This window comes from Oreochromis aureus, linkage group 22 (genome assembly GCF_013358895.1).
Source record: "Oreochromis aureus strain Israel breed Guangdong linkage group 22, ZZ_aureus, whole genome shotgun sequence".
Taxonomy (NCBI): domain Eukaryota; kingdom Metazoa; phylum Chordata; class Actinopteri; order Cichliformes; family Cichlidae; genus Oreochromis; species Oreochromis aureus.
In genome coordinates, this window is record NC_052962.1 from 32,488,554 (window position 1) to 32,514,422 (window position 25,869).

The following is a 25,869-nucleotide window of genomic DNA, read 5'->3' on the forward strand; positions in this document are numbered from 1 at the left end:
GGAGCATACGTAATAGAAAAACATCTCTAGATATGGTTATCGCATGAGTGGCCGTTATCCATAAGACAAGAGGAACTAGTATCTTTTGTCATATCAGCTTCAGGTTGGAACTGTCTCTGCCTGAGAGTGTGTTACTTTGTAACTTCCTCACGCATGCTTCTGTTCCTTAATCTGTAGGTTGCAGGCACATCATGTTCTCACAAGAAATTATACTTAAGCAAAATAAAAGTTATCAAAGTAAGTAAATGTAAAAATCTCTTAACACTACCCCAGTAACTTTTTTTTCCAGCTGCTGGTAATGATCTTCTCATTTCATTAAGAATGCATCGCTTGGATCAGTACAACTCTTTCTGAGCTACAGATTTATTGTGAGATTCAGATGTATTGTGTCACTATGTCATTAATCTCCCCTGTGAAACTGGCAAATACTACTAAAGGCAAAAATAAACACAATATAGTTTTTAATTTTCACGTAGAATAGGATAAGTAGTTTTTATTTGATTCATAATTTACATACCTTTGTGGTAACTCCAAATCTTTCCTGTGCAGTAATGATAAATATGCTGATCTCAGATCAGTGATCTGCACTTGATCTATGATTATGTTATGGTCCGGGTGAGTGCCTGTGTTTTTCCACAGAGCTGGCAGTCCTGCCTTGGGGAGGAGCCTTTAAGTACCTGCTCATTGTTCTCACCTGCGGGTAATCAGGCTGTCAGCACATAAGGCCAGCGTTCTAAACTACTCATGGCCAGATTGTCTACTAACCACAATTAGTGTAGGTCACCATAGTATTGTGTTTATCATAGCAAATTCCCTTGACTTAACTTTCTGTGTTAGCTGTACTTAGCTATTCACCAGGCTGCCAGATTCAAACCTAGACAATAAACCTCTTCACCTGGACGCTGGACCTCTCGCCACCTCTCAGCCACAGCTTGCTTGCTCCTCACACCTGCCTGCCTCCCTGCCACACGTCAGGTGTCACGCATTAACCACGCTCACCCAGACAACCCTCCCCTCCACGCTTAACATCTACTTGCGGCAAGTAAGCAACTCAATAAAATCATTCAGCAAACACCTGCCAACTTACACCCAAAACCATATGTGAACTTTCTCGTTTCAGAGAGTCTGATCCCCCTTTGACCCAGCCACCCAGTCGGATTACCCCTTTGCCCCTGAACCACGGAGTTATAGTTTCCACAGTCCTAGCTTTCAGATTTTGTTTCTTAGCTCATGTTAGCCACTGTGCTTCATAGTTTCGCATTATTCATAGTTCATGTTAAACCTCATAGCTCAGTTCATTAGTTCATGTTAAGACTCATAGCTCACAGTTTTGTTGTCTCGTTGTTTATTCACTTGCTTTGTAAATAAACTTTGTTTAGTTACGTTCTTCTGTGCCTCCGTCTGCATCTTGCACTCAGTCCTGTGACAGATTATGGGATATTACTTCCCTGCTTTCCTTGCATCCACAGGATGAAAACTAGATTTCAGAGACATGTCTGTTCTCCAGTGTTCACCTTTTCATGAAAAGAAGAGACTGCCCTCCTCTAAAAAATGAGCTCGTAGGTTGTTTGTAAGGATGTTTTTACGACCAATTTTTATGTTTTTAAAGTTATATTTTATGTTTTAAAGGCCTCTGTTAGAGGCCTCAGAAATGATGCCCATCAGCACGACTGTTTTCTTCTGTTGTTTTCCTTCCTCCATATGGAGCTGACTGATGTGTTGAGCTTCTTTGTTAAATTTGTTAACAAAATTCTTTGTTAAAATGTAGTCTGTAGGACAATCTGCTACACTATTTGTCAAATGTAGCAACTTGTTCCTCAGTCTTTTAACTCTGGATAAAACGCGTACTGTTTGTATTCAGTCCTGGAGCTGTCAATAACAATGAAACATGAGTCTCCAAAAGTTGAATCTGTTCATCTGGACGTAGCGTTTTGTGGGAGAAACGTTTCATCACTCATCCAAGTGACTTCTTCAGTCTCAGCTGACTGCAGGTTTCCCCAGACCTTATAAACAGTACATTTGCATAATGACTGAAACCAGCCCACTGAAGGAACAATGGGCTGTGAGGTCAGTTCCTTAATCATAATTATGCAAATTCCCATGACCATTGATCAACAATCACTGACCAAAACCCACTGATCAAAGAACACTGATCAATGGCCTTGAGTACCATTCACAGAGAGTTGGGGAATGGCTGCAATCACAGCATTGTAAGATGGCGAAAGATGTACCCTTAGGCCCCCTCCTCGATTCAGAGATGGTCTTTCCCTTTTCACGTAAATGGCCTCCTTGACTCCGGCGCTCAAACCAGCGTTCTTCCCTGTCCAGGATGTGTACATCCTCATCGTTGAAAGAGTGTCCACTGGCCTGTAGGTGTAAATAAACTGCAGAGTCCTGGGGTCCGTTCTTCGTACCTCGCTAAGTAAGTTAGCCGGATTTGAATGTTGACGATTTCGCGCGTGATCTTGGATCGTTCGGTTCTCCGAAGCTCATCTGGGACTTGCTGTCATAGCAACAGATCCGTGGCGTAAACCTGCTCGGGAGCAGGTTTACTTTATGTAAACAGGATTAGATCGCGGCCTCTCAGGTATGTCCGCTGCAGTTATATGAAAGCAAGAGCGATATTTCGCCACTGTTTTACCATAAATAAATATTATCAATGTAACTAAAGATAATGCAGTATTTGATTCTTTTATTGATTTCATACAGATACATACAGGTCATTTCCAAAAAAAAGGGAAATGTACTATTAATCATCCTATGTCATGTAGTAGATCATGTCAGATGTAATTCATATTTTAGAGTAGTAATAGTAAATTACTACATGCAATCAAGATGAGAGACCACCGCTATAAAAGCGAAGGTGGATTTGGGAAGTCTGTCGCAGCCATGTCCTGTCCGTTTGTACGCGAGCAAGGAAGGTGCAAGATTGATAAGGAGAGTTTACAGAATTTAGCGTATATTGCGGGATAGACAGGATCCTTTAGCTCAGCGTGATTTGTGTGCTCATAGAGATATCGATTCTCCGTGAGGGTATTATTTACTTTCTTCCTCCTCTCTCTCTCTCTCTCTCTCTATATATATATATATATATATATATATATATATATACTTACTGTACTGTATATACTTACTCCCGACTTACTGTGCATGCTTCAGTCACCCCTTGCATGGGAACAGGTAAAAGTGATGGAGTGTTATGTCAAACTACCACACAAAAAACCCACAATGTCAATAAATGTCACAGTACAAAAAGGGGTGTGACGAGGGGGTGCAGGACCACCACCTGTCTTTATTTGCTCTGCCCTTTTCTTGGTTGCTGTTATAAACAAACAAACAGATTATTCAGGGTCTCTTGTCATAGACTAAAAGCAATATAAGTGATAAATATTACCATTCTGTGGAATATTCTTAAATTTCACTTTTACTTGTTCCCATGTTCTAGTGGGTCCTGTTGTGGCTCTAATGTGAAAGAGGATATGATGTCATATAATATAATGTGGAATAAAATAATATCACATGATATAATGTAATATCATGGATCACTTACAATTTGATTTGTCAGCAACTTTCTGCCAGCCCTCTCTCCTTGCTTTTGCAGCCTTTGCAGTGTTCCCCTGCGTTTTAATTAAACTCTGAAACTCCTGATATCCCTCAATCAAGAGTTCTTGGTCTGCTGCCGTGAAATACTGAGCGCTCCTTCGACATCTTCGCCGACCAATCACAGGGTTGCCGATCAATGTTTCTACTATCTGCGCGTAGCCCCTTTTAAGCCACCCAGTGATCTGAGATTACTTCATCCAGCTATACTAATCGTCAACAACAGGTGTGTTCGGAGAACCGGATTAGCGAGCTCAAAGTTAGCGCGATGATTTGATCTTGGATGTGTCATTTGATCTTGGATGTAGTAAGCGAGGTACGAAGAACGGACCCCTGGCCTGACGAGGTTGCTCTTCTATGTTGTGCCATCCGCTTCGCTAGAGGTTGTTTGGTTTCCCCGATGTATAAATCCTGGCAATCCTCCTGGCACTTAACAGCGTACACTATGTTACTCTGTTTGTGTCGGGGGACCCGATCCTTGGGGTGGACCAGTTTTTGGCGCAGCGTATTTTGGGGTTTAAAAGCCACAGAGACCCGGTGTTTAGAAAAAATGCATCTCAACTGTTCCGATACTCCTGACACATATGGGATCACTACAGGTTTTCACCTGGGCAGCGGTTGTCCTTCTCTCCTGGATCGGCTGGAGCTTTCTTTAGGTGCCTTCCAGCTTTGACAAAAGTCCAGCTGGGATAACCACATTTACTCAGGGCCTTCTTGATGTGCTGTCCTTCTGCCTCCCTGGCCGCTGTGTCAGTGGGGATGGTGTTCGCTCTGTGTTGTAGCGTCCTGATGACACCCAGTTTGTGCTCCAGTGGATGATGAGAGTCAAACCTTAGATACTGATCCGTATGTGTAGGTTTACGGTACACGTCAGCTTTTAGATGTCCCCCATTACTGATGGAAATCTCACAGTCTAAGAAGGCTAACCTGCCACTTTTCATATCCTCCCTGGTGAATTTGATGTGTTGGTCCACCGAGTTAATGTGATCCGTGAAATGTAGTACGTCCTGAGATTTAATTTTCACCCAGGTGTCATCCACATATCTGAACCAATGGCTTGGTGGTGTTCCAGGGTAGGATAGCAACGCCCTCTTTTCCACTTCTTCCATGTACAAATTGGCCACGATGGGTGAAACTGGGGAGCCCATGGCACACCCATGTTTCTGCCTGTAGAACTGACCCTTGTATGTGAAGTAGGTGGAATGAAGACACAGTTCCAAAACCAAACACACTTGGTCGATCCTGAGAGTGGTCCTGTTGCTGAGGTTGGTGTCATCCTGTAAACTCTTACGGACTACCTCCAACGCTTCCGTGACTGGGATGCAAGTGAAGAGAGATGTAACGTCGTGTGCGAGACCATGGTTTCATCTGCCTCCATAATGACATCTCTCACCTTCTCAACAAAATCCAGGGTGTTCTGGATGTGGTGTTCAGAGCTGCCCACCAGCGGGTTGAGGATCGAAGCCAGAAACTTGGAGATGTTATAGGTGACCGAGTTGATCATGCAGACAATTGGTCTTAAAGGTGCACCCGGCTTATGTATTTTCGGTAAACCATACAGACTTGGTGTAGACTCCCCTGGGTACAGCCTGTGGTATGAGTTCCGGTCGATAGCCTTGTCTTGTTCTAACTGCTTCAGACAGTCTATGACCCTCTTCCTGTAGCCACTTCCTGGGTCTCGTGAAACATGAGGCTCTTTTGCTTCATGTGCACTGAAGATAGGAGTGTACTTTGCACTGGCTGTGGATCTCAGATCTTAAAGACTGATCATCTTTTGCAGGAATAGCAGTTAATTCTTTAAAGTTATACCATCAGCAACAGTTTGCAACTATCTGAGATTTTATTAGTAACTAGATTTGGTGTCGGTTCAAGTTCATTGTATTGTGAGTAGAGATGGGCATTGATCTTCCTGTTATGGGTTTAACCATTTATGAACTTTATCTTCTGGGCCCAAAACATAAACATCCAGCCTTAACAGCATGGCAGTGTCTATGATATCACCTAAAAACACAAGTAAGGGTTAGGCCAAGGGTCTGCAACCTTTAACACCCAAAGAGCCACTTGGACCCGGTTTCCACACAAAAGAAAACACTGGGAGCCGCAAATACTTTTTGACATCTAAAATGAAGATAACACTGTATATATTGTTTTTTGTGCTTTGTGCGGACAACTTAAGTAAAGTTTATTTATTAAGCGCTTTTCACAGACATGCAGTCACAAAGCGCTGTACACAAATATTAAAATAAACAATACAATCAATAGACATTATACACAATGTAAAAGATCAAATGTAAATAATGTAAAGAATATAAAATACGTAGATCAACAAAAGGCTTGTTTGAACAGAAAGGTTTTTAACTGCTTTTTAAAAGAATCTACAGAGCAACTAAGGTGTGTTGCTTATGAAGTGCTACAGAGAAAATTACATTTTATGTAATTCACACATTTTGAACTCATAAAGAAGTATAACAAAAGGAAAGACACCCAGCTGAACTAAAATGATCCATGTAGCAAACAAAAACTGTTGTGAGCCGCCACCCTTATATCGCCTTTGGAGCCTTGACCTGACTTTTAAAAAGTAATTGGGGAAAAAAAGCACTATGCCGCTTAAAAGAAAAAAAAAAAAATAGATATTTGCAAAATTCTGCCTAAATATCTATTTTACCTTGTTAATGTGTGTGGCGGGGCGTGGTCTGCAGTGCTGCTGCATGGGAGTCGGACGCACCTGAGCGGCACCCGCAATCACGCCTAGCTGCCTTAAAGTCTGTGCTCTCTCTGCTGTTGTGTTGTCGGGCTGTGAGCTGAAAAGCTACAGCCGGCTGTATGCGTACAGCAACCGTGTGTGAAAAGTGCTCAAAGAGATGCTGAAAAGCATGTCCATGTAAAACATCGTCGGGTCTGCCATGATATGTTTACAATGAGACTTCTGGTCCCAACCCTCTGCTCACAGCGTCTGCAAATCGGGGCTTTCATCTTTACGCAGGACTGTAAGCTGTCATCTGTGAGGCGGGACGGTGTTTGTTTTTAACATAGTTCATGGTGGAGAACAGCTGCCGACATAATGTGGATCCGAAGATCCATAATTGGCCTACCTGGGGTTGAAAGTCTCGATAAATGCACGGCGTTTCGGTGGGTACACCAGCTTCATGAGTGTGACACTTATTTTGAGCGATGAAAAAAATAATAACATATCATTTTATTTTTATATTTCAAAATCACAATAATCTTCCAATTTAGAACTACAAGTTAAAAAAAAGAACTAAACACAAATAAAATGCACTTCAGCGAAATACTTCTTCTATTTTCCCAAACCACCCGGAGCCGCAAAATAAGGACTAAAGAGCCGTGGGTTGCCGACCCCTGGGTTAGGCTAACACAAGTTAGCATGCTAGCAGCTAAAAATGCCAACTTGGCTGATTTTGTTTCTGGGCTTTTGCATTTTGTGTCTGTGTGTTTTGCCCTTACTACTTAATGTCACCTACAGTAATATAACATCATATCCTTACATGAATATGACTGAAATAAATCTTAAATCTGGGAATGTTTGTACATACTGTATGTTTTACATAACATTCCTACAATGTGAACAGCTGACTGATTTTAAACCTCTGCTAATGCAGTCAAGTCCAGAATTCATGAAAAAAAAAAAAAAAACTGAATTCTGCCTCATTATTATGGGTACCTATGTATCCATACTATAATAAGCCTGATTTTTATGTCATTATCTACTGTGTGAATATACATGCTATATAAACCCTCTGAAATTACCACTCTGAGACCTAATAGGCTGTGATTTATGACTTCTGCTAAAGCAGTTAAGTTCATAGCTCAAGTGTGAACTGAAATTGTTCAGTTTCTTCTCAGTTATTACAGGTACATACATGCCTCACTGTAATGAGCTGATTTTGATGTCATTACCAGTTGTGTAAATTTCCATTCCACATATACCCTTTGAGATTACAATTTCTTAATCAGCTATGATTGTTAACCTCTGCAAAGATTATTATTATTATTATGGTCATTTCAAGGTAACAAACACTTCTAATTTATAGTCAGGTCCTTATCTCAAGTTTGAAAACACAATATTCTTATTAGGGCTGGGATTAGGATTAGTGTAGGTCTCACACATCACACATGCTGATGTGTCAAATGATTTGTTGTTATACAAACCCCTTCTCATTTCAAGCTCATCACATACTTGGTCAGGAGTCTTTCTCTTGAAAGACTGAGATATACATTTTGATATGCATTTGTCTTTTATTTAGTTTTATGGTGTCTGAAGAAAAACAGAAGTTAAGTTAAACACACAGAAGCTTTAGAATTTATTTACAGAAGCGTAAATCTCAAACATGTTGGGATTCCTTCTTCTGTGTTAAAATCAACATTTTCTGCTTTGTTTTTTCAGCTGCTTCGTCTTCTGATATAATGTAGTCTCGACTGAAAAGATCAACCCTTATAAGAGATACTCCACCGCCCACTAGTGTTTTGGAGGCGAAATTGCAGCGCAAAGGCGGCACTGGTGGGCAGGTTTTAGTTGTAACGGCATCGGTCGCTTACTGTACGGAAGCTCCGGCTTTTTATTCATATTTTTGCAACAAAAGGAATAATAATTGTGAAATTAAGGATCATAAAATATGAAACTCTTTTTGCTGCTTCTCTTCTGTCATAGTTCAGTTGCAGGTAAGAAAAAAACGTTAAGTCTGTCTCATCTGACCTTAAGCTGCGTTTTTATTTTCGTTTGACTTTAAAGCTTTTTTTAGTCTGAACCTTACTAAGTGAATTTTAGCACTTACAAAATGTAAAAGGAAAACAGTAAAAAGGATTTAAAAAAAAACTGCATTAGACAACAATTGGACTCTCTAAGCCTAACCTTGACTTGAATAAGGGAAGAGAGCCAGTATTCCTAAAGCCACAAGGAAGTGAAAAAAAATAAATAAATAAATAAATAAATATATATATATATATATATATACATATATATTTATTTATTTTATATATATATATATATATAAAATGTATGATATAAAACAGGTTGGCACTGCAATGCTGGTTCCATATAACAGGTTATATAAAACTCACGGTTTGGTGCATACAGCTAGAACTGCAGAATTAACCGTTCTTCAAAGTTTTATGTCAAATGTACCCTATTAAAGAAGTTTCATAAAAGTTTAGTATGTGTAATGGGAATAAGTGAAACATACATGCAGTCATAAATAAGTTCCTGTTTTGTTATGGTATTTTATTATACTTCAGTCAATGCCCTGTGATATTTTGTTGTCTGATTTTTTTATTTTTTTATTTTTTATGTTTTAATGTGTGCATTTATTATCTAGGTTGCATATGTTTTTGTTTTTCTCGTGTTTTAAAGACCCAACTTGAGAAAGGCATTGCAAAGTAGCTCAGGCTACAAACACTGTGGTGTGTTGCCTGGTTCATGTAATACAATGTTGATATTGTTGGATTGTTTTATCTTGTATGTTTGCATGTAGTTAATCTTTTTCTTTCTTTAATATATTTAAATTATAAATATTGTTTGTTTCACAGTGAAACACTCACTGAAGTATTACTTCACTGGATCCTCTGGAGTCCCAAATATCTCAGAGAATACGGTTGTAATGATGGTCGATGGCATCCAGGCATGTTTCTGTGACAGCAGCAACATGATATTAGAACCAAGAAAGGATTGGGCAAAGAAAATTTTTGAAAATGATCCTCAGCAGAAGGAGATTTACACTCAGATTTGTTTTCAGCATCACCCAAACATGTTCAGAATTTGGATTTCTATTTTGAAACAGCATTTCAACCAAAGTGCAGGTACAGTATTTTCTGTTATACTTAACCTGAGATCATGATAAATCACTGGATATCTCCAAACAAAAGCAATTAATGGAAATAACACATTTTGTAAAAAAAATAATAAAATAAAATAAAATAAATAAAAAAATAAGTGCTAGCTTCAGATTTTCACTTAAAAAATAAAAACCTTTTATAGCTTAGCATTTTTTGTCCTGATTTACAGAGTTTATAACCTAGATGTGTGTCAGATTCTGGGTTGAATCAGTTTCTGTCTCTCTCAGTCTTTTTCCTGTAATCTTGAATAATCACATCAGGCCTATTACTAATGGTGCAACATTACAGTTATATTTCATATTCGTATTAAAAAGGGCTGACAGACTAACTGAAGAAACATAACATAACCCTTGAAGAACAGGTGTAATTCACACATTTATGATTTGTTGCAATATTTATGTTCTTCCTGTCTGTCTCCTCAGGTGTCCACATTTTACAGATGGAAAGTGGCTGTGAATGGGATGAAAACACTGGAGAGGCGGCAGCTGTGTTACAGTACGCTTATAATGGAGAAGACTTTCTTAAACTTGATTTTAAGACAGTGGCGTGGATTGCACTGACACCAGAGGCTGACATTATCAAACAGAGACGGGATGCTAATAGAGATTCAATAAAATTCGCTAAAACTATCCTCACTCAGTTTTGTCCAGAGTGGTTAAAGAAGTATGTAGAGGGCGGAAAACGCTTCCTGCAGAGAACAGGTACATTCACCTGATGCAATTCCATGGATACAATAATAATTGTAATTTATTGATGTTATACTTCCCCAAAACATATAGCTATCTTTATAATAATAAAAAAAAAAAAACTTGGCTGGTTTTGTATTTCCTGATTTAGGCGACTCTGAATGTGGTTGTACTGCCTTATCATTTACAAATAATAGGGAAATAGATGCTTTCCTAGTCACTCATATGAGTGAACTATTGGAACACAAACAAACAGAATGTGGCAAAGAACAACGAATGTAGAGAATTAGCAGGTCAAAATCAAAGGTAAAGCAAACAAACTGACAACTGTCAAAGGAAGAGGCAAGACTGTATACGCACACGGTGCTGTTTGTATGAAATCAGTGAGGACAGAAAATCACAAAGGAGAGAAAACCAGACACAGGTCAGGGTGGGGAGACGAGGAAGGGAAGCAAAACCACGGGACACACACAAGCCTTTCTCTCATTTCCCAAAGGCACATCCTCGTTTCCTTCTCTCAACTTTTCAGCTCCTTGAATCTTAGTTCTTCCTACCAGTAGTGCGAGTGAAGAAGGTGAGGCAATAAACATTTAACTAAATAACACATCCTTTCTTTGTAGCCTCATTGTAAGGTGATCTCAGCTGAATCATAAATTGTTTTGTTATAGCCCAACTACAGCTGTGTTTTATCATCTCAGATGTGATGACATGTTAGAGCATGACAAGATATAATTTTTTAATCATGCACACAATAGTGAAGGGCAGAAAATCTTATCAGAGTAAATAACTGAAAAAACAACAAATAAAAAGGACAATTTGTTAAGAATCATCCTCGCATCACGGCTTGTATATTCCAGTGGCCCACATCTCTTTTATGAGCTAAAGGTAAAAACAAAACAAAACAAAAAGAAATCCTCACCCCCCTCTCCCTCCATTGCTTCTATCCCTCTCTTTCCCACCTTCCCTCTCCAGTTCCTCCCTCAGTGTCTCTCCTCCAGAAGACTCCCTCCTCTCCAGTCAGCTGCCACACTACAGGTTTCTATCCTGACAAAGCCGTGATGTTCTGGAGGAAAGATGGAGAGGAGATTCATGAGGGTGTGGACCACAGAGAGATCCTCCCCAACCATGATGAGACCTTCCAGATGAGTGTTGATCTGAATGTTTCATCAGTCAGACCAGAAGACTGGAGAAAATATGAGTGCGTGTTTCAGCTCTCTGGTGTTGAGGATATTGTCACCAAACTGAATGAAGCAGTGATCAGAACCAACTCAGAGGAAAACATTAGGAAAGGTGAGAGGAAAAACATTTAAATCATTTTGTTTGCTGATGCTGTGGGTTGTCTAAAATGTAATATTTTCATGTTTTGTCCTGTTTTTGGTTTGGACCTCAAGAAGACCAGCTGCTACTGTGAGAATAAACAGTGGGAATCCTAAACATTTATTTTTTAAATGCTTGTATATAATAATAATTGTGTCTCTTTGGTTCCAAATATGTAAGGTGTTACAGCTGTTAATAACAGTTGGTTATCTATTTTTGGCCTCACATTTGGGGAGATGTATGGATAGATGGATCGACTTTTAGCCTTTTAACCTGCTTCACCTGCACATCTGTGTTTTACTGAGCAGAGACACCCTCTGGCATGATGATCGCCATTATCACTGCAGTGGTTGTTGTTGTTTTTGCTGTCGTTGGATTTGCTGTTTACAAAAAGAAGAAAGGTGAGAGATTCAAAGCAGCTGAGCAGATTCTCTAATACAGATTGCAAAACTAAACTTCTTTGCCATTCTAAAATATCTGGTTTCCTCTTTATTTCAGAAAAAGATACTGAACCATGTGAGTAAACTATTTGTCTTTGTTACTCTGGGTTTCAATGATACTGCATGTAAAAGCCAGTTCAAGATTAGCAGGACTGACAGTGTGTTTTTGAAATTACAGCTCCGGGAAACACCTCTGAACTTGAGAACTTGAGATCTTGATCTCTGAATCCAGAGGCCACATAAAAAAAAACATGTTGGGACCAAAGACGATTACTGGTCATTTTATTATTTTTATTAATTACATTTCTTATATTTCTGGTGTTTTTCTGATGAGGATGTATTCATTATGTTGTTGCTGAAGAATTCAAACCTGATTAGTGATTACTAAACACTTTCTAAACTGTAATTTTCATTAAGCCTTTAGTAGCAAAAGGAATTCATTTTAGTTGAATGACGTTGTTTCATGAATACAAACAATATTTTAGTTTTCAGTCTGAAGATTTAGATTTCACAAAGACAGAGCCATCCTTAAATTCTTAAATACAATCCATTAACACTGTCCATTCTCCTGCATCATCTAGAAACCTGTGTTGATATTCAGTGATTTGCTCTACATTTATTTTGTTCCTACCTGTCAAACAGGAACTTGGTCCACTGCTTTCAGTCAGATCATTCAGAACATAATATAGCTCTCCAGTGGTATGCAGATGACACACAGTTATAAATCTTTACTTCATCAGTGTTGGCTGTCTTGTTAACCTCTTTAGTTGTTTGAACAATGTCAGATGTAAATTATTGGCTTCAAAAATCAAAGTTACCTTGGTTTATTGATCAAAAACATTTTTAAATCTAGTAGAAATCTGGGAGTTGTTTTGGATAATGACTGGTACTTCAATGCTCACATAAAAATTATGTTCACTCATGTTTCAGCCAAATATAAAGATCTTCAGAATTTTATCTGAAGATAAAATTATCTACATGCATTCATTTTTTTTCACCTTGACTTTAAATCACTTTGTTCTGGCATCAGTGAGGAGGACTCCATGTCAGGGGCCTGGCAGAACCCTGGGTCAAAGACCCAGGGTTCTGTGTTATTTTGTATTGTTTTCCTTGTTTGTCAGTTCATGAGCTATTCTCAAATTTAGGGTTTAGTTGAGTAATTTTGTATTTTAGGATTATTTATGAAGCAATGCTAAGTCTTAGTATTATTATTTATTGCCTTGAATTGTAGTATAGTTTAGGTCCTTGTCTCCTCAGTTATAAATCTCTTCATGTCCCCTAGTGTAGGCCTGTCCTGGTCTTCTGTGTCATGTATTCTCTGTCTGTGTGTTCTCATGTTGTCTAGTGCGGCTCGTGTCTGCATGTTTTCCTCTTTATTTTGAAAGTCTCGTTTCCGTGTGTTTAGTTTACACTTCTCCTGTGGTGTCATTATGGTCTATTGTGACAGCTGTTTCCTCATGTGTTTCCAACTACCCTTGTATGAATTTAGTCTGTGTGTTTCCGTTCAATCATCGTCAGGTCGTCTGTGTTTTCCCCGTCATGTCGTCTAGGTCTCACATATTTGCATGACTTTTGTTTCGGGCATGTTCACGTGTCTAGCTCATGTTTATATTTCATAGTCTCTTTCATGCCCGTAAAAGTATCATGTTCATAGTCTTCATTGTTCAGTCATAGTTGTCAATTCTAGTTATTTCCCAGTCTAGGTCTTAGTTTAATTTTGTTCTTATTACCTCTCGCCTTTGTTTTGGTTTCATCTTGTATCAGCCTAAATAAAATGGCTCGCTTTTTGTTAACAACTTAGCTCCGTCTCCTCCAGTATCTGCGTTTGGGTCCTGTTCACTAACACACCGGCGCACCCCGCTGTGACACTCCAGCTTCTGCCTAAAGTCAAAACTTTTCTTTTTGCCAAAGCATAAAGTTAGGGCTGGATCAGGTGACCCTGAATCCTCCCTTAGTTATGCTGCAATAGGTGTAGGCTGCCGGGGATTCCATGATGCATTGAGTATTTCTTTTTCAGTCACCTTTCTCACTCACTCTGTGTTAATAGACCTCTCTGCCTTATCCTGTTTTCCGTCTCTCACCCCAACCGGTCGCAGCAGATGGCCCCTCCCCTCCCTGAGCCTGGTTCTGGTGGAGGTTTCTTCCTGTTAAAAGGGAGTTTTTCCTTCCCACTGTCGCCAAAGTGCTTGCTCATAGGGTATCATATGATTGTTGGGTTTTTCTCTATATGTATTATTGTAGGGTCTACCTTACAATATGAAGCGCCTTGAGGCGACTGTTGTTGTGATTTGGCACTGTAAAAATAAAATTGAATTAAATATTACAATGCCGTGAGAGATTAATATTAGCTGTTAAACTACACTGGCTGCCTGTTCACTTGTGTATTGTTTTTTGTTTTTTTTTTAAATTTCATTATTTTTAAAACATTCAATGTGTTGAGTTCTTCTGATTGTTTTGACATGACATGAAGATGTTTTGTGGTCTAAGCTTGTTAAACAGAGGTGACTGACCCTTTGGCAATACTGCTCCCAAATGCCATCGAAGTCAGACTGACTCCATCATTAATGCTTCATAAATCTACTCCTAAAAGATTTGTTTTCATTTGCTTTTGTATTTTGTTTTGTTTTGTTTTTGGTTTTTCATATTTTTTTTACTTGTTCAGTGAAGTATTTTGCAGCTAAGAGTTTAGAGAAGTGCCAAAGAAGGCACAAACACATTATCGCACAAACCTTTTTGAATTGTGTTCATCTTCAGTCAAAAACCAACACAAAATTTGACATACTTGAATTGTACCTCAGATACAGGAGGAACAATGCGGTTATCCTCCTGGTCATGGAACACTGGACCAGCTCTTTACCATCTCGAGAATACTTGAGGGTCCATGGGACTTTGCCCAACCAGTCTACATGTGTTTTGTTGACTTGGAGAAGACAGAGTCTTCTCTGAGTGACCGTGTCCCTCAGAGTGTCCTGTGGGAGGTGCTTCAGAAGTATGGGGTGTCTGGCCTGTTGCTACGGGCCATTTGATCCTTATAAAACCTTTGTAAGCGCTTGGTCTGCATAGCAGCAATAAGTTGGACTCATGTCAGTGGGTGTTGGACTGCTCTTTGTCACTGATTCTGTTCATAATTTTTATACACAGAATTTCTAGGCATAGCCAAGTGGTAGAAGGCTTCCACTTGGGTGGTCTCTTTTTTTGCAGATTATGTGGTTCTGTTGGCTTCATTAGGTGGCAGCCTCCAGCTTGCAATGGAGCAGTTTGCAGCTGAGTATGAAGTAGCGGAAATGAAAGTCAGCACCTCCAAATCTGAGCCCATGGTCCTCAGCTGCAAAAGTGTGGAGTCCCCACTCCAGGTCAGGGCACTCCACCCTTTTCCAGGACTAAGTGCCCACTCCAGGTCAGGGACGAGCCTCTGCCCCAAGTGGAGGAGTTTAAGTATCTCGGGGACTTGTTCACAAATTAAAGGGAATGGGGAGTGGGAGATTGACAGATTGGTGCTGTGGCTTCAGTAATGCGGACGCTGTACTGGTCCATCATGGTAAAAAGAGAGCTGAGTGTAAAAGGGAAGCTCTCAATTTACCAGTCGATCTAAGTCCCTACCCTGGCAAGAGGAGGTGGCCAGGAGAGAGAGGTCTGGGCTTCTCTGGTTAGGCTGCCGCCTAGGAAAATGCATGGATGGATGGAAACACTTCAACACTTTTTACACAGTTAATATGCTTAATAAATACTTTTTTAAACCACTAAGATGATGGACTACATAGACTGCATATAAAAGATCGACATAACCACAATGACATTTCCCAGAAGTTAGTGGTATGAAATTATATTTCATTGTTCCCGCAATAGAGACAAAATATTATCTAATCTTAGTAAAGTCCTTGAATCCGCAACCTGAGGATTTTGGCCATCTTGGTGTTTTTAGAATGAGGATGATGAGAGAGGGGTGCTAAGAACAGAGCGCACTTATACGGAAATGATTTGCCAAATAGAAGGAACAATGAATATCATGTTGTAAAACTTGTGATAAACATAGTGACTAAGACCATAAACTTATCAAGAAACTGTTCACTGAGATCACAGTTCAAGGTAGCTATTTCATCATCTGCCAAAGATGTACTACAGTCAGATGAGTCTCCCTCCATTAAAACAATGCAGGCATTTATATTTTTTTGCTCCAGGTTCTGAATGGTTTTGTTGATTTATTTTTTCCCTTCTTAGAGGTGCAGCAGTTGGTGATCCATTGTGCTTTTCTCCCCTGTTTTTTTTCCTTTTTTCCTTCCACCTATCAGCTTAGACATTGCCATATTATACATATGTTTTAAAAACAGAAATAACACTAATAGAAATGAATGAATAAACATATAAAATTAACACACGAACCAGAGGAGTCAAAGGAGAATTTATAGAGCTCATCTTGGAGAGACCAAACTGGGAGAGATTAGAAACTAAACTAACAAGCAGAACACACAGCCAAGGGAGAACACAACGCTGGACAAAGCGCAGACACTAATCATACGAGGGACTCAGGGCAAAAAGGAAATAACTGGGGAACACGGCTGGCAACTTACAGACGGGACAGGTGGAAGCAAAACTGAACATGACGCACACCAGACAGGAGACTATTAAAGTAAAACAGTATGGGGAACACACACACTAAGACACAGACTGACGCAACCCAGAGAAAAGCAGGAGAGAGAGTGAGTGATGAGAGAGCAAGGGACAAGATAGGGCAAGAGAAACCTGACAGAGACACACAAACAGAGACATGACTGGGAAAACAGGCAACTAGATGAACATGAAGACACGACAGACTTCACAGGAAGGCACATATAATGCTGGGGGAGGACACATGGGGAGGCAAGGAAACAGAAGTATGAATAATACTAAATAATAAACAAGGGCTAGGAACTAGAAGTTGAAACTCAGAAGGCTCTCTAAACTGAACATCAGAATCTCAATATACTGCAAAAAACAAAATAAAAACCTTAGCAAACTCAAAAAACTGGGTCAAAGATCCAGGACCATGACAGCTGACACCTCCACATTTGCTTCATGTGACAGATGTGTCTGCTATGCATACACTGTAAACCCAGATTTTGTTTCTAGTTAAACTTCTGAGTGATCATTACTTATACTGTTATGTTTTGTAAAAACCTGCTATCATTACTAAACAACATTAGTTAATTGTACTTTTTAGCTGAAATAGTAAGTGCCACTAATCCGGTTTAGTAGAATTAACTTGGTGTGTTTAGTTTTATAACAAAGGGGAGGGGCCTAATTCAAAACTTCACTGGGCGCCCCACAAGGCCTCTGCAACGGATTCAACGCGGACTCTGCGGGAGGGAAGAAAGCAGACTGTTGCCGACATTTTCTCAGCAGCATTGAACGCCTTGAACGGTTAGTATGTAAAATAAGTAGTATAAATATCTTTGTTGGAACATGCAACACCAAAAAGCTTGGAGGTATTTTTGACGCTGTCACTTACTGTACGGTTTAAACTTGGTGCATATCGGTAATATATAGGCTACTTATTGCTAGCTAGAGTCCATCTATTATTGTCAGCAGAATAATAAAGTTAGATTTAGTCAGTTTAATTTGTCAACCACAATTACTTTGATATATAGGGTAACATAAGTTTATATTTGCTGAATCAACGATTTAGAACACTATGATGACCCAGGTCAGAAACTCAGAACACGATGTCTTAGAGAAATGATTAACATTAAAAAATGTAACAACGTTAAAAAACAACATTGTTAGACAAACTTTCTTGTGGCCTTCTGAAGTGTTCTTTAATTTTTCACAACTCTGCTTGGCTTGTTATCAACTTTTACACATACTGCCACCTTTCATTTTTAACATAAAAGGTCTTAAAAGACTAACTAACCTGTAGGAACTCTGTTCTCGTTCTCCCTCACTCTCTCTTACCTATTTACGTGCCAGTTTTATGGTAACACATATATTTTGGTTCTATTACTTTTTGTGTTATACAGCAATATTATTTTGGTCTGATAGTTTTCTTGTTTTATGTTTTACAGATCCTTGTGTTGTGAAGATGCTGTGGAAGTGTAAGTATTGTGAGTTTATGTGTGAGAAAAGGGGTTACCTTTTAAAACATTACCGGTTAAAACACGGAAACTATGGAAGAACAGCCCCATTTCCCTGCTTACACCAAGAATGTGTGTGCACATTCAACTCCATGAATGCACTCAAGGTTCACTTAGCAAAGATCCACCAAAAACCCAGGTTCCACAGCCAATATATACTGCACAAGTAACCTTTCAGTGTCAGTCATGTGACTTTTCTGCACCCTGCACAGAAGCAGTCTTCCTCACTCACTTGCGCAGTACACATTTGAAGGTAAATCACAGAGTCCAGTGTCCATTTAATGGCTGCAACTTTCACACCAGTGTGTATTCTACATTTAATGCACACAGAAGTAAAGAGCACAGAACACTCGACTGGAGGATGTTCAGGCCGGAAATTGTTGCTGGTAATGTAACTAATGAAATGGCACAAGAATATCACGAGCCTCCCAATGACACCTCCGAATCGGAAGACAATGAGGACTCTACCAATGAAGATCTTCATGATTTAGAAAAACAGCTGGAGCACAATCTTGCTGCTCTTTTTAAAAGATGCAAACAGTGCTACACATTCCAGAAAATACAGTACAAGAAGTTATAAAACAGCTGCTACAGATTTGTGAACTAGCCCAGCCACTGCTGCATAATGCAGTCAAGGAAATTCTCAAACCACATACAAATGTGGAAGATTCTGTTGTGGAAGAATTAGTAAGGGCTGCTGAAAAGGGTAATGTAATGATGAAATTCTGTGGCAAGAATGGCCCCTTATCAACTACAAAAAGGAGAGCAGCATATGTGAATAAAAACTTTACAGAGGTTAAACCAGTAGAGTACCTTATTGAAAGAGGAAAAAAAATGTAGTGCTGTATATGTACCTTTGCATCCAATGCTACAGAAGATGTTGAGTAGGGCAGACATTTTGGATAAAGCTCTTTCCATCCAAAAGCATGTGCAACATGAGTACAGTTCATACAGAGATGGTACATACTGTAATGAAAATGACCTCCTTAAAGGGGATGAATTCAAAATCGCTGTTGGACTATATACAGATGATTTTGAAGTGTCCAACCCTTTGGGAACATCTAGAAAGAAACACAAAATGAGTGCAGTGTATTGGGTGATAGCTAATGTCCCATCAAAGTACAGATCCACACTCCACTCCATCCAGCTTGCTGTCTTGTGTAAAGCCTCTTATGTGAAAGAATTTGGCTATGCAAAATTCTCCACCCACTCATTCAAGATCTAGCTTCTTTGGAGCAACATGGTGTCTATGTTGAGAAGTTGGGAGAATGTGTTAAAGGGACAGTTGTATATGTGGCTGCAGATAACCTGGCTGCTCATTCTCTGGCAGGATTCTTCGAAAGCTTTTACGGTGGACAGATTCTGCAGGTTCTGCATGGCAACAAGGGACGAGATGCAAGCCAAAGAGGTAAATTCAGGTGCTTTTGAACCCCGCACTATTGATGCTCACAATCAGCAGGTGCAGGAGGTAAAGCAGGATCCTACTAAGGCAAAACAATATGGTGTTAAAGGAGAGTGTGTACTGACTGATGGTCTGGAGCATTTTCACGTTGTCCATGGGTATCCCCCGACATCCTCCATGACCTTTTGGAAGGATTGTTCCTGTTGAGCTATCACTCTGCATTTCAAACATGATTTCTAAAAATATTTTACCATAGACACACTGAACTATGCTATAAAAGCTTTTGAATATGCCTTTGATGACAAAACTGACCAGCCTCAGCCAATTTCCCACAGCTTCTCTACCAAAGGGACCATTGGTGGCAATGGCCATGAGAACTGGGCTCTACTTAGGCTGCTCCCACTTATCATTGGCCATAAAGTCCCTGAGGGAGACGATGCATGGAACATTTTACTGCTCCTAAAAGAGATTGTTGAGTTGGCTGTTGCAACAAAGCACACTGAAGAGTCAGTACATTTCCTTGACTGCAAAGTGTCAGAACACAGAGAATTGTTGCAAACAACATTCCCAGATTTTAGATTACGGCCAAAACATCACTACCTCGAGCATTACCCGAGCTGATCAAAGCATTTGGTCCCCTTTCAGACGTTTGGACAATGCGATTTGAGGGAAACACAAATTCTTCAAACGGGTCATACGTAATGCCCACAACTTCAAAAATGTAGCTCTGACATTGGCTGTTAAGCATCAGAAAATGATGGCTTACTATTTGGACACAAGTTCATTTTTCAGGCCATCAGTTGAAATGGACAAGGTCACTACAGCATCAATCAGATCTTATCCTGAGGATGTCCAACAGGTTTTCTGCCGGAAAGTTCCTCAGCTCACATCAGTGCTTGTTGCATCATCAGTCTCTGTAGATGGAGTTACATATCGTTCTGGCATGATAGTCTCTGTTGGTTCATGCGCTGGGCTACCTTCATTTAGGCAGATCAAACAGATAGTGGCACTCAACACCGAGATCCTGTTTATTTGTAATGAGATGACTGCTTGGTACCACGAGCATCTGAGGTCTTTTGAACTCATCTGTGACAGCAGGAACCCCTCTCTGTGTGTGGTGCAGCTGAAAGATCTAAATGATGTGTTCCTCTTCCAGCATACACATATGGTCAACATTTAGTAGTGACCCTCAAGCGTCATATTATATGCTAAAAGCAAAAGTGTGGTTTCTGCAATCAGTCTAGACTGTAAGGTTTTTGTCTAATTTTAGAGCTCATGATGAAATATATAATAATACAGTCTGAGAAGGGTTTTATATTTTTCATAAATGTCTGACTATTTTAGTAAATGTTTTTCTTGTACATTTGAGTAGGGGGCTTCTATAGAAATAGACTAAAAATGGAATTACCACTTAAATCTCAGGATAAATCATAATTTTCTTATCTTACATAGAACACCAAGACAAACAACAAAGTCATGTACCACACAGACACAAGCAACACCAACAAAAACAACACACATTTATTGGATGTACAACTTCAATCTCATGGACATCCATAGTTTTTTCCCCCTCTGGATAGTACTCATAACTTGTTTCTGTGTTGGTGATAGTTCAGCTTGTTCAGTGTTTTCCAAAGCCCAGTATGATGCTCTCAAATATTTTGACTTGAAATCATAAACACTTCTATCATTTAAGTTATCTTAATTATTTTCATAGTGATGTTTCTTCTGAAGGAAAAAAAAGTGTACTGAATTTAGGCAACAAATGCATTAATCAACTATTTTTGTGATGCACATAGTGATTGTTTAGCCGTTAAATTCCTTTTTTTATATGTAAAGTTATATTCTAATTGTTGTTTCTATTTCCAAGATGACTGCAAACCAGAAAATGACCATGAGAGTCATTCTAACAGAGGCAGATATAAGGAAAGTCATCCTACATTCAAGGCCTTCTACAGTAAAAGACTTGATAACCAAGCTTCGAGAGTCACTGGGACTTCAATACAACTTCAGTCTCCAATTCCAAGACCCTGAATTCAATAATGAACTATGTAATCTAACAGATCTTCAAGAACTTCCAGAAAAACCAACCATTAAAGTCCTGCCTGTCTTTGACCTGGTGCCTGTCTCATCTGATGACGTCTTTAGCGACACAAGTACTGCAGATACAGAGATACTCTCACATTCACCTCAGGATCGACGTGAACCATGGCCAGAATTTTTTGACATTCCAACATTTTCTGTTGATGTGGAGTATAGACTGAGGCAAGCAGATTTGCTGTTTATGAGTGAAGGAACACACCTTAAGGTCTCAAAAGAGCTGAAACATGAGATACTAGAGAGACTGGCAGAAAGCATGTATAGCTACACAGCATACCCAACTGCTGCTCAGTTTGAAAGTGTTGCAACAGCACTGATAAACAAACACCCCTGTCTCCAGGAGCGAGGCTCTGTCACTCGCTGTTGTGGTTGGAAAAATAGTCTAAAGCATAAAATGGGAAATTATAGAACAAAGCGCAGGCAATCAGGATGCCTTGATGTTGCAGTAAATGCCGGTAAGCGGGGAAGGCATTCATCAGATGGACAACCAGCAAACAAGCGGATAAAAAAGGCAAAGAAAGGTGAAATCAACTACTTGCCCAACTTTCCGGATGGATTTGATCAAGCTGCCCTGGAAGAGGCCCGTAAGGACTTGGCTGATGAAATGCAGAAGAGAACCCCAAATGGACTTCTTGTAAAACAAAAGATGGATCAGACTTTGCTTTGAGAAGAAAAGAGGTTGTGGACTCTGAACCCCCCATAAACATGATGGTGAAACGCTGGCCTGCCCTCTTCACAGAAGATCAGGTATGTTCACAAAAGCAAAGATAACTAATAACTATCTGTGTTTTATATAATGTGCCTAGATGTCGATTTCTTTTGACCCCTTTAAGGAAAACATGGATGACTTTAATGTGGAGCATGTCGTTTATACATAGAAACATCAAAACTTAAAATTCCACAAAATGACATTCATGGCTGTTTCTCCAGCTCTACTTTGCAGATGGCTTGTCTTGTACAGGTTGGTTATGTTAAGTGCTTTTTTTTACTCTCTCTCTCTTTCTGTATTTTCAGGTGTTCATGGAGTTCAGCAGGATTGTGGGCAAGAACCTCAAGCAGCAATTTTATGAGAACATCGATCGGCACAGTCCTCGTTTCCTTGAGTTATTTCGTTCCAAGAGAGGAATGTTGGACAGTTGTTGACTCAGATTTCACAACAGACCAATGTAAGTTCATACAAATTATGTTTAGTATTGTTCTTTACAGGTTTTACAAACATCATAGTCCCAGTCTATAGTTTGTGTAATTCAGTTTATTGTTGATCAGTAGCTTTCTTACTGATAAGTTATTTTGTTTTATTTTAGTCGTCTAATTTGTTATTCTGTTTCATTCCCAAAGACTACTGACCCAACTGCAATCCGGACACAGGTGCTCAGAGGGCTTCCAATCATCCTGGGGACAATCCTTCAACCTTCTTCAAAGCAGGCTTTGTAAGTACACTCTTGTGTTCTTTTAGCCAAACGTCTCCTGGCACAGCTTCACCCACATGCAAGGTGCACAGAGAAGGTCAAGAGTTGATTGGACAGACGCCTGCAGTAAATAAAACGCTTTGAGGTTATAGGAAACAATAATCAACCTGGAAATGCACAAAATATATTTGGAAAAAGAACAAAAGAAAAATAATATGAAAAATAAAATATCAAAAGGAATGCAAAGAAAGAATGTCTAAGTATAAAAGGAAGTAATAATAACACAATTAGAATGGAATTAGAACCGGATCAAGTCTGAAAAATCACTTATACTGATCCAGTTCAAATTGCTTTTGACCCAATTAAATTGAAGGTACCACCCCTACATTTTGATTGGTGTATCGACGTTCCTTCCTATATTATGCTGCATATTTAAACGCTGGTTGGTTGGTTGTTGTTTTTTTGTTTCAATAACCCTGTCAATCTACTTATGAAGATTGTTTTATAGCACTTCCAAGTGTTCCCGAAGCCTCTATTCCACTCTTTTCTTTTACATTTCACTATGACACTCTCATGGTATCATGATTGAAGTTTATTTTTGTAACGAGTATTCTAATGATTATGTACTTTTGTTTTACAAGGAATCAGATGCTGATTTTTTCCGTGACCTTGACATCGGGATTCTTCTCACTGAGCGTGAAGAGGCTGTGCTCACATCTGCCCAGCATCCAAGTCCAACCTTGTTGAAAATTATCATTGAGGGAGAAGTCGTGATGGAAAACATCCAAGATCTGCCTAAAGCAATGTGCATTCTGTTTGGACTCACGTATGCACTCCATCTTAACTATCCTAAAAGTATGAAGCTGACCTTTCTGTTCATCCAACAGATTTTGCTCTCATTAGGCCACACTGACCTAAAGCCAAAGATACAATCTTTGAAAAATCAGCTTACAATGTAAAGTGATGTCATCTCTACTGTGACATGTTTGTTTTTTTTCCTCACCTTTTTGGTTCTGTAAAACAGCCCAACAAAAAGGCACAAAACGCAGAAACAGACACATTCAGCACCCAGTCAGAACAGTCCCATACAACACCTACAAACAAAAAACACTACACATAAACTTCTATACACACACACACACACACACACACTTAGATGCTTTAGAAGTGAGCAGAAGCATGTGACGTGAAAGTAAAAATTGAAGAGTTGTACCTGAAAGACAGACATTGTTTAAGTTGTTGCATCATAAGTCTTTGTAGATGGAGTTGGATATTGTTCTAATTAGAAAGTCTTTGTTAGTATGTCTGTTGACCTGCCTTAATGTAGGCAGATGGTGCAGATCCTGTTTGTAACAGGGAATTTTTGGGAATTCTGTTTTTTGTTGGTTGTTACATTCACCTACCACACAACACACACACATTCAACTACCACACAAACACACACACATTCAACTACCACACAAACACACACACATTCAACTACCACACAAACACACACACATTCAACTACCACACAGACAAATTAACATTGGCTTTGTTGTGGCTTTTTCTTAAAAATAAAATGCATTGGAGCATTTGAAGATTTTGTTTTTTTTCCTATCCAACTTCATTGTAACAATGTTTTTTATAATTCATAAAAAAGTTATTTTGTTAGAGGAAAATACAATCTAATTTTTTTAGTAAGTACCAGTAACAAGTAATATCTTGTTATTCAATAATTCTGACTACACAAAAAAATATGAATATGAAAATTCATGTTATATTAATACAGCTAAAAGTATTTAGTTTCAGCTTGTGTAAAAACGTAGTATTCCATGTTAATAAAACTAAAAATATTTAGTTTTAGCTTGTGTAAAAACTTAACATTCCATGTTAGTTAAACTAAACCTATTTAGTTTCAGCTTGTGTAAAAAACGTAGTATTCCATGTTAATAAAACTAAAAATATTTAGTTTCAGCTTGTGTAAAACTTATGATTCCAAGTTGGTCAAACTAAACCTATTTAGTTTCAGCTTGTGTAAAACTTAACATTCCATGTTAGTTAAACTAAACGTATTTAGTTTCAGCTTGTGTAAAAACTAAAGTGGTATAAGGCAACGGGTTTCCTCGCAATTTGCGAGTAAAGTCAACTAATTCGGGTTAAGAGTGTATGCTCTGTGTTCAGCTCATGAAAACTGTCCAGTATGCTGATCCTGGAGCTGTTTTAAGTACATGCCGTCAACATGCTGGTGGGTCTTTTGGCCAGACTGATTACAGAGTCATCAGAATAAACCAGCAGTCAGTGTGCTGTAGATGAAATTGAAAATGAAACCTCTCCGGTTAAAATGAACAAAATGTTAGTTTCTCACAAAGTAAAATCATGTTAATGCATTTTATTAATGAAGCTTATGTCTGAGCTCAGTAAGAAAGATCTATAATCACTCATCTGCCTGCTTTCCTGGGTGTTAGGCTGCTTTCTGTTCTTTACATCTACCACTTTCCCACGCTGTCAGTCTCAGTACTGACATCATTACTCTAGTCCAGTTATCCTCATGTTATAACATGTCAGAGTAGACAAATTATCAGATAATTAACAAAAAATATAACCTAAATAATGCAAGTACATATTAACTATACACAACTATTAAATGCTTTAACTCCAAATTCCTAATTTCAGCAAAATCTGCTGTATATCACTATTATTGTTTCTGCTGCAGATGAAGAATCCAAAGACTGCCGGAAGAAGTAAAACTCCTCCAACACCAGGACCAGCGGGAAACAGAGAGAAACTGAAAAGGTCCAAAAATTGACTGCTAGCCTGTCCAGCTTTTATCTTAACTTCCTCCTAAATATGAATAAATGTAATTTAAGTGACTATTAAATTAGGGGTAAAATTAAAATTAAAACTGCAGCATCATCAGAGTCACACTATACAGGAAGAAAGGACAGTAACAGTTGCTGCAGAACAAATGCGCTTTAC

At 39.0% G+C, this 25,869-nt stretch overlaps 2 protein-coding genes and 1 long non-coding RNA gene across 3 annotated transcripts; all 3 read left to right on the plus strand.

Annotated features, from left to right (window-relative positions):
* The first annotated feature begins 8,161 nt into the window (after nt 1-8,161).
* On the plus strand, nt 8,162-12,122 carry LOC116315008 (major histocompatibility complex class I-related gene protein-like). Its single transcript, XM_039605703.1, has 7 exons — nt 8,162-8,280; nt 9,145-9,414; nt 9,873-10,151; nt 11,109-11,426; nt 11,762-11,854; nt 11,952-11,969; nt 12,072-12,122. Exons 1-7 carry the CDS (start codon nt 8,235-8,237, stop codon nt 12,110-12,112), a joined length of 1,065 nt encoding a protein of 354 aa, XP_039461637.1. The 5' UTR covers nt 8,162-8,234; the 3' UTR covers nt 12,113-12,122.
* Nucleotides 12,123-19,351: 7,229 nt separating this feature from the next.
* On the plus strand, nt 19,352-22,557 carry LOC120432724. Its single transcript, XM_039605706.1, has 3 exons — nt 19,352-19,408; nt 21,273-22,249; nt 22,517-22,557. Exons 1-2 carry the CDS (start codon nt 19,376-19,378, stop codon nt 22,167-22,169), a joined length of 930 nt encoding a protein of 309 aa, XP_039461640.1. The 5' UTR covers nt 19,352-19,375; the 3' UTR covers nt 22,170-22,249; nt 22,517-22,557.
* A 69-nt stretch (nt 22,558-22,626) lies between these two features.
* Nucleotides 22,627-24,572, plus strand: LOC120435716. Its single transcript, XR_005609861.1, has 3 exons — nt 22,627-22,668; nt 22,841-22,932; nt 23,553-24,572. It is a non-coding gene; the product is annotated as an uncharacterized LOC120435716 (long non-coding RNA).
* The last annotated feature ends 1,297 nt before the right edge of the window (nt 24,573-25,869 follow it).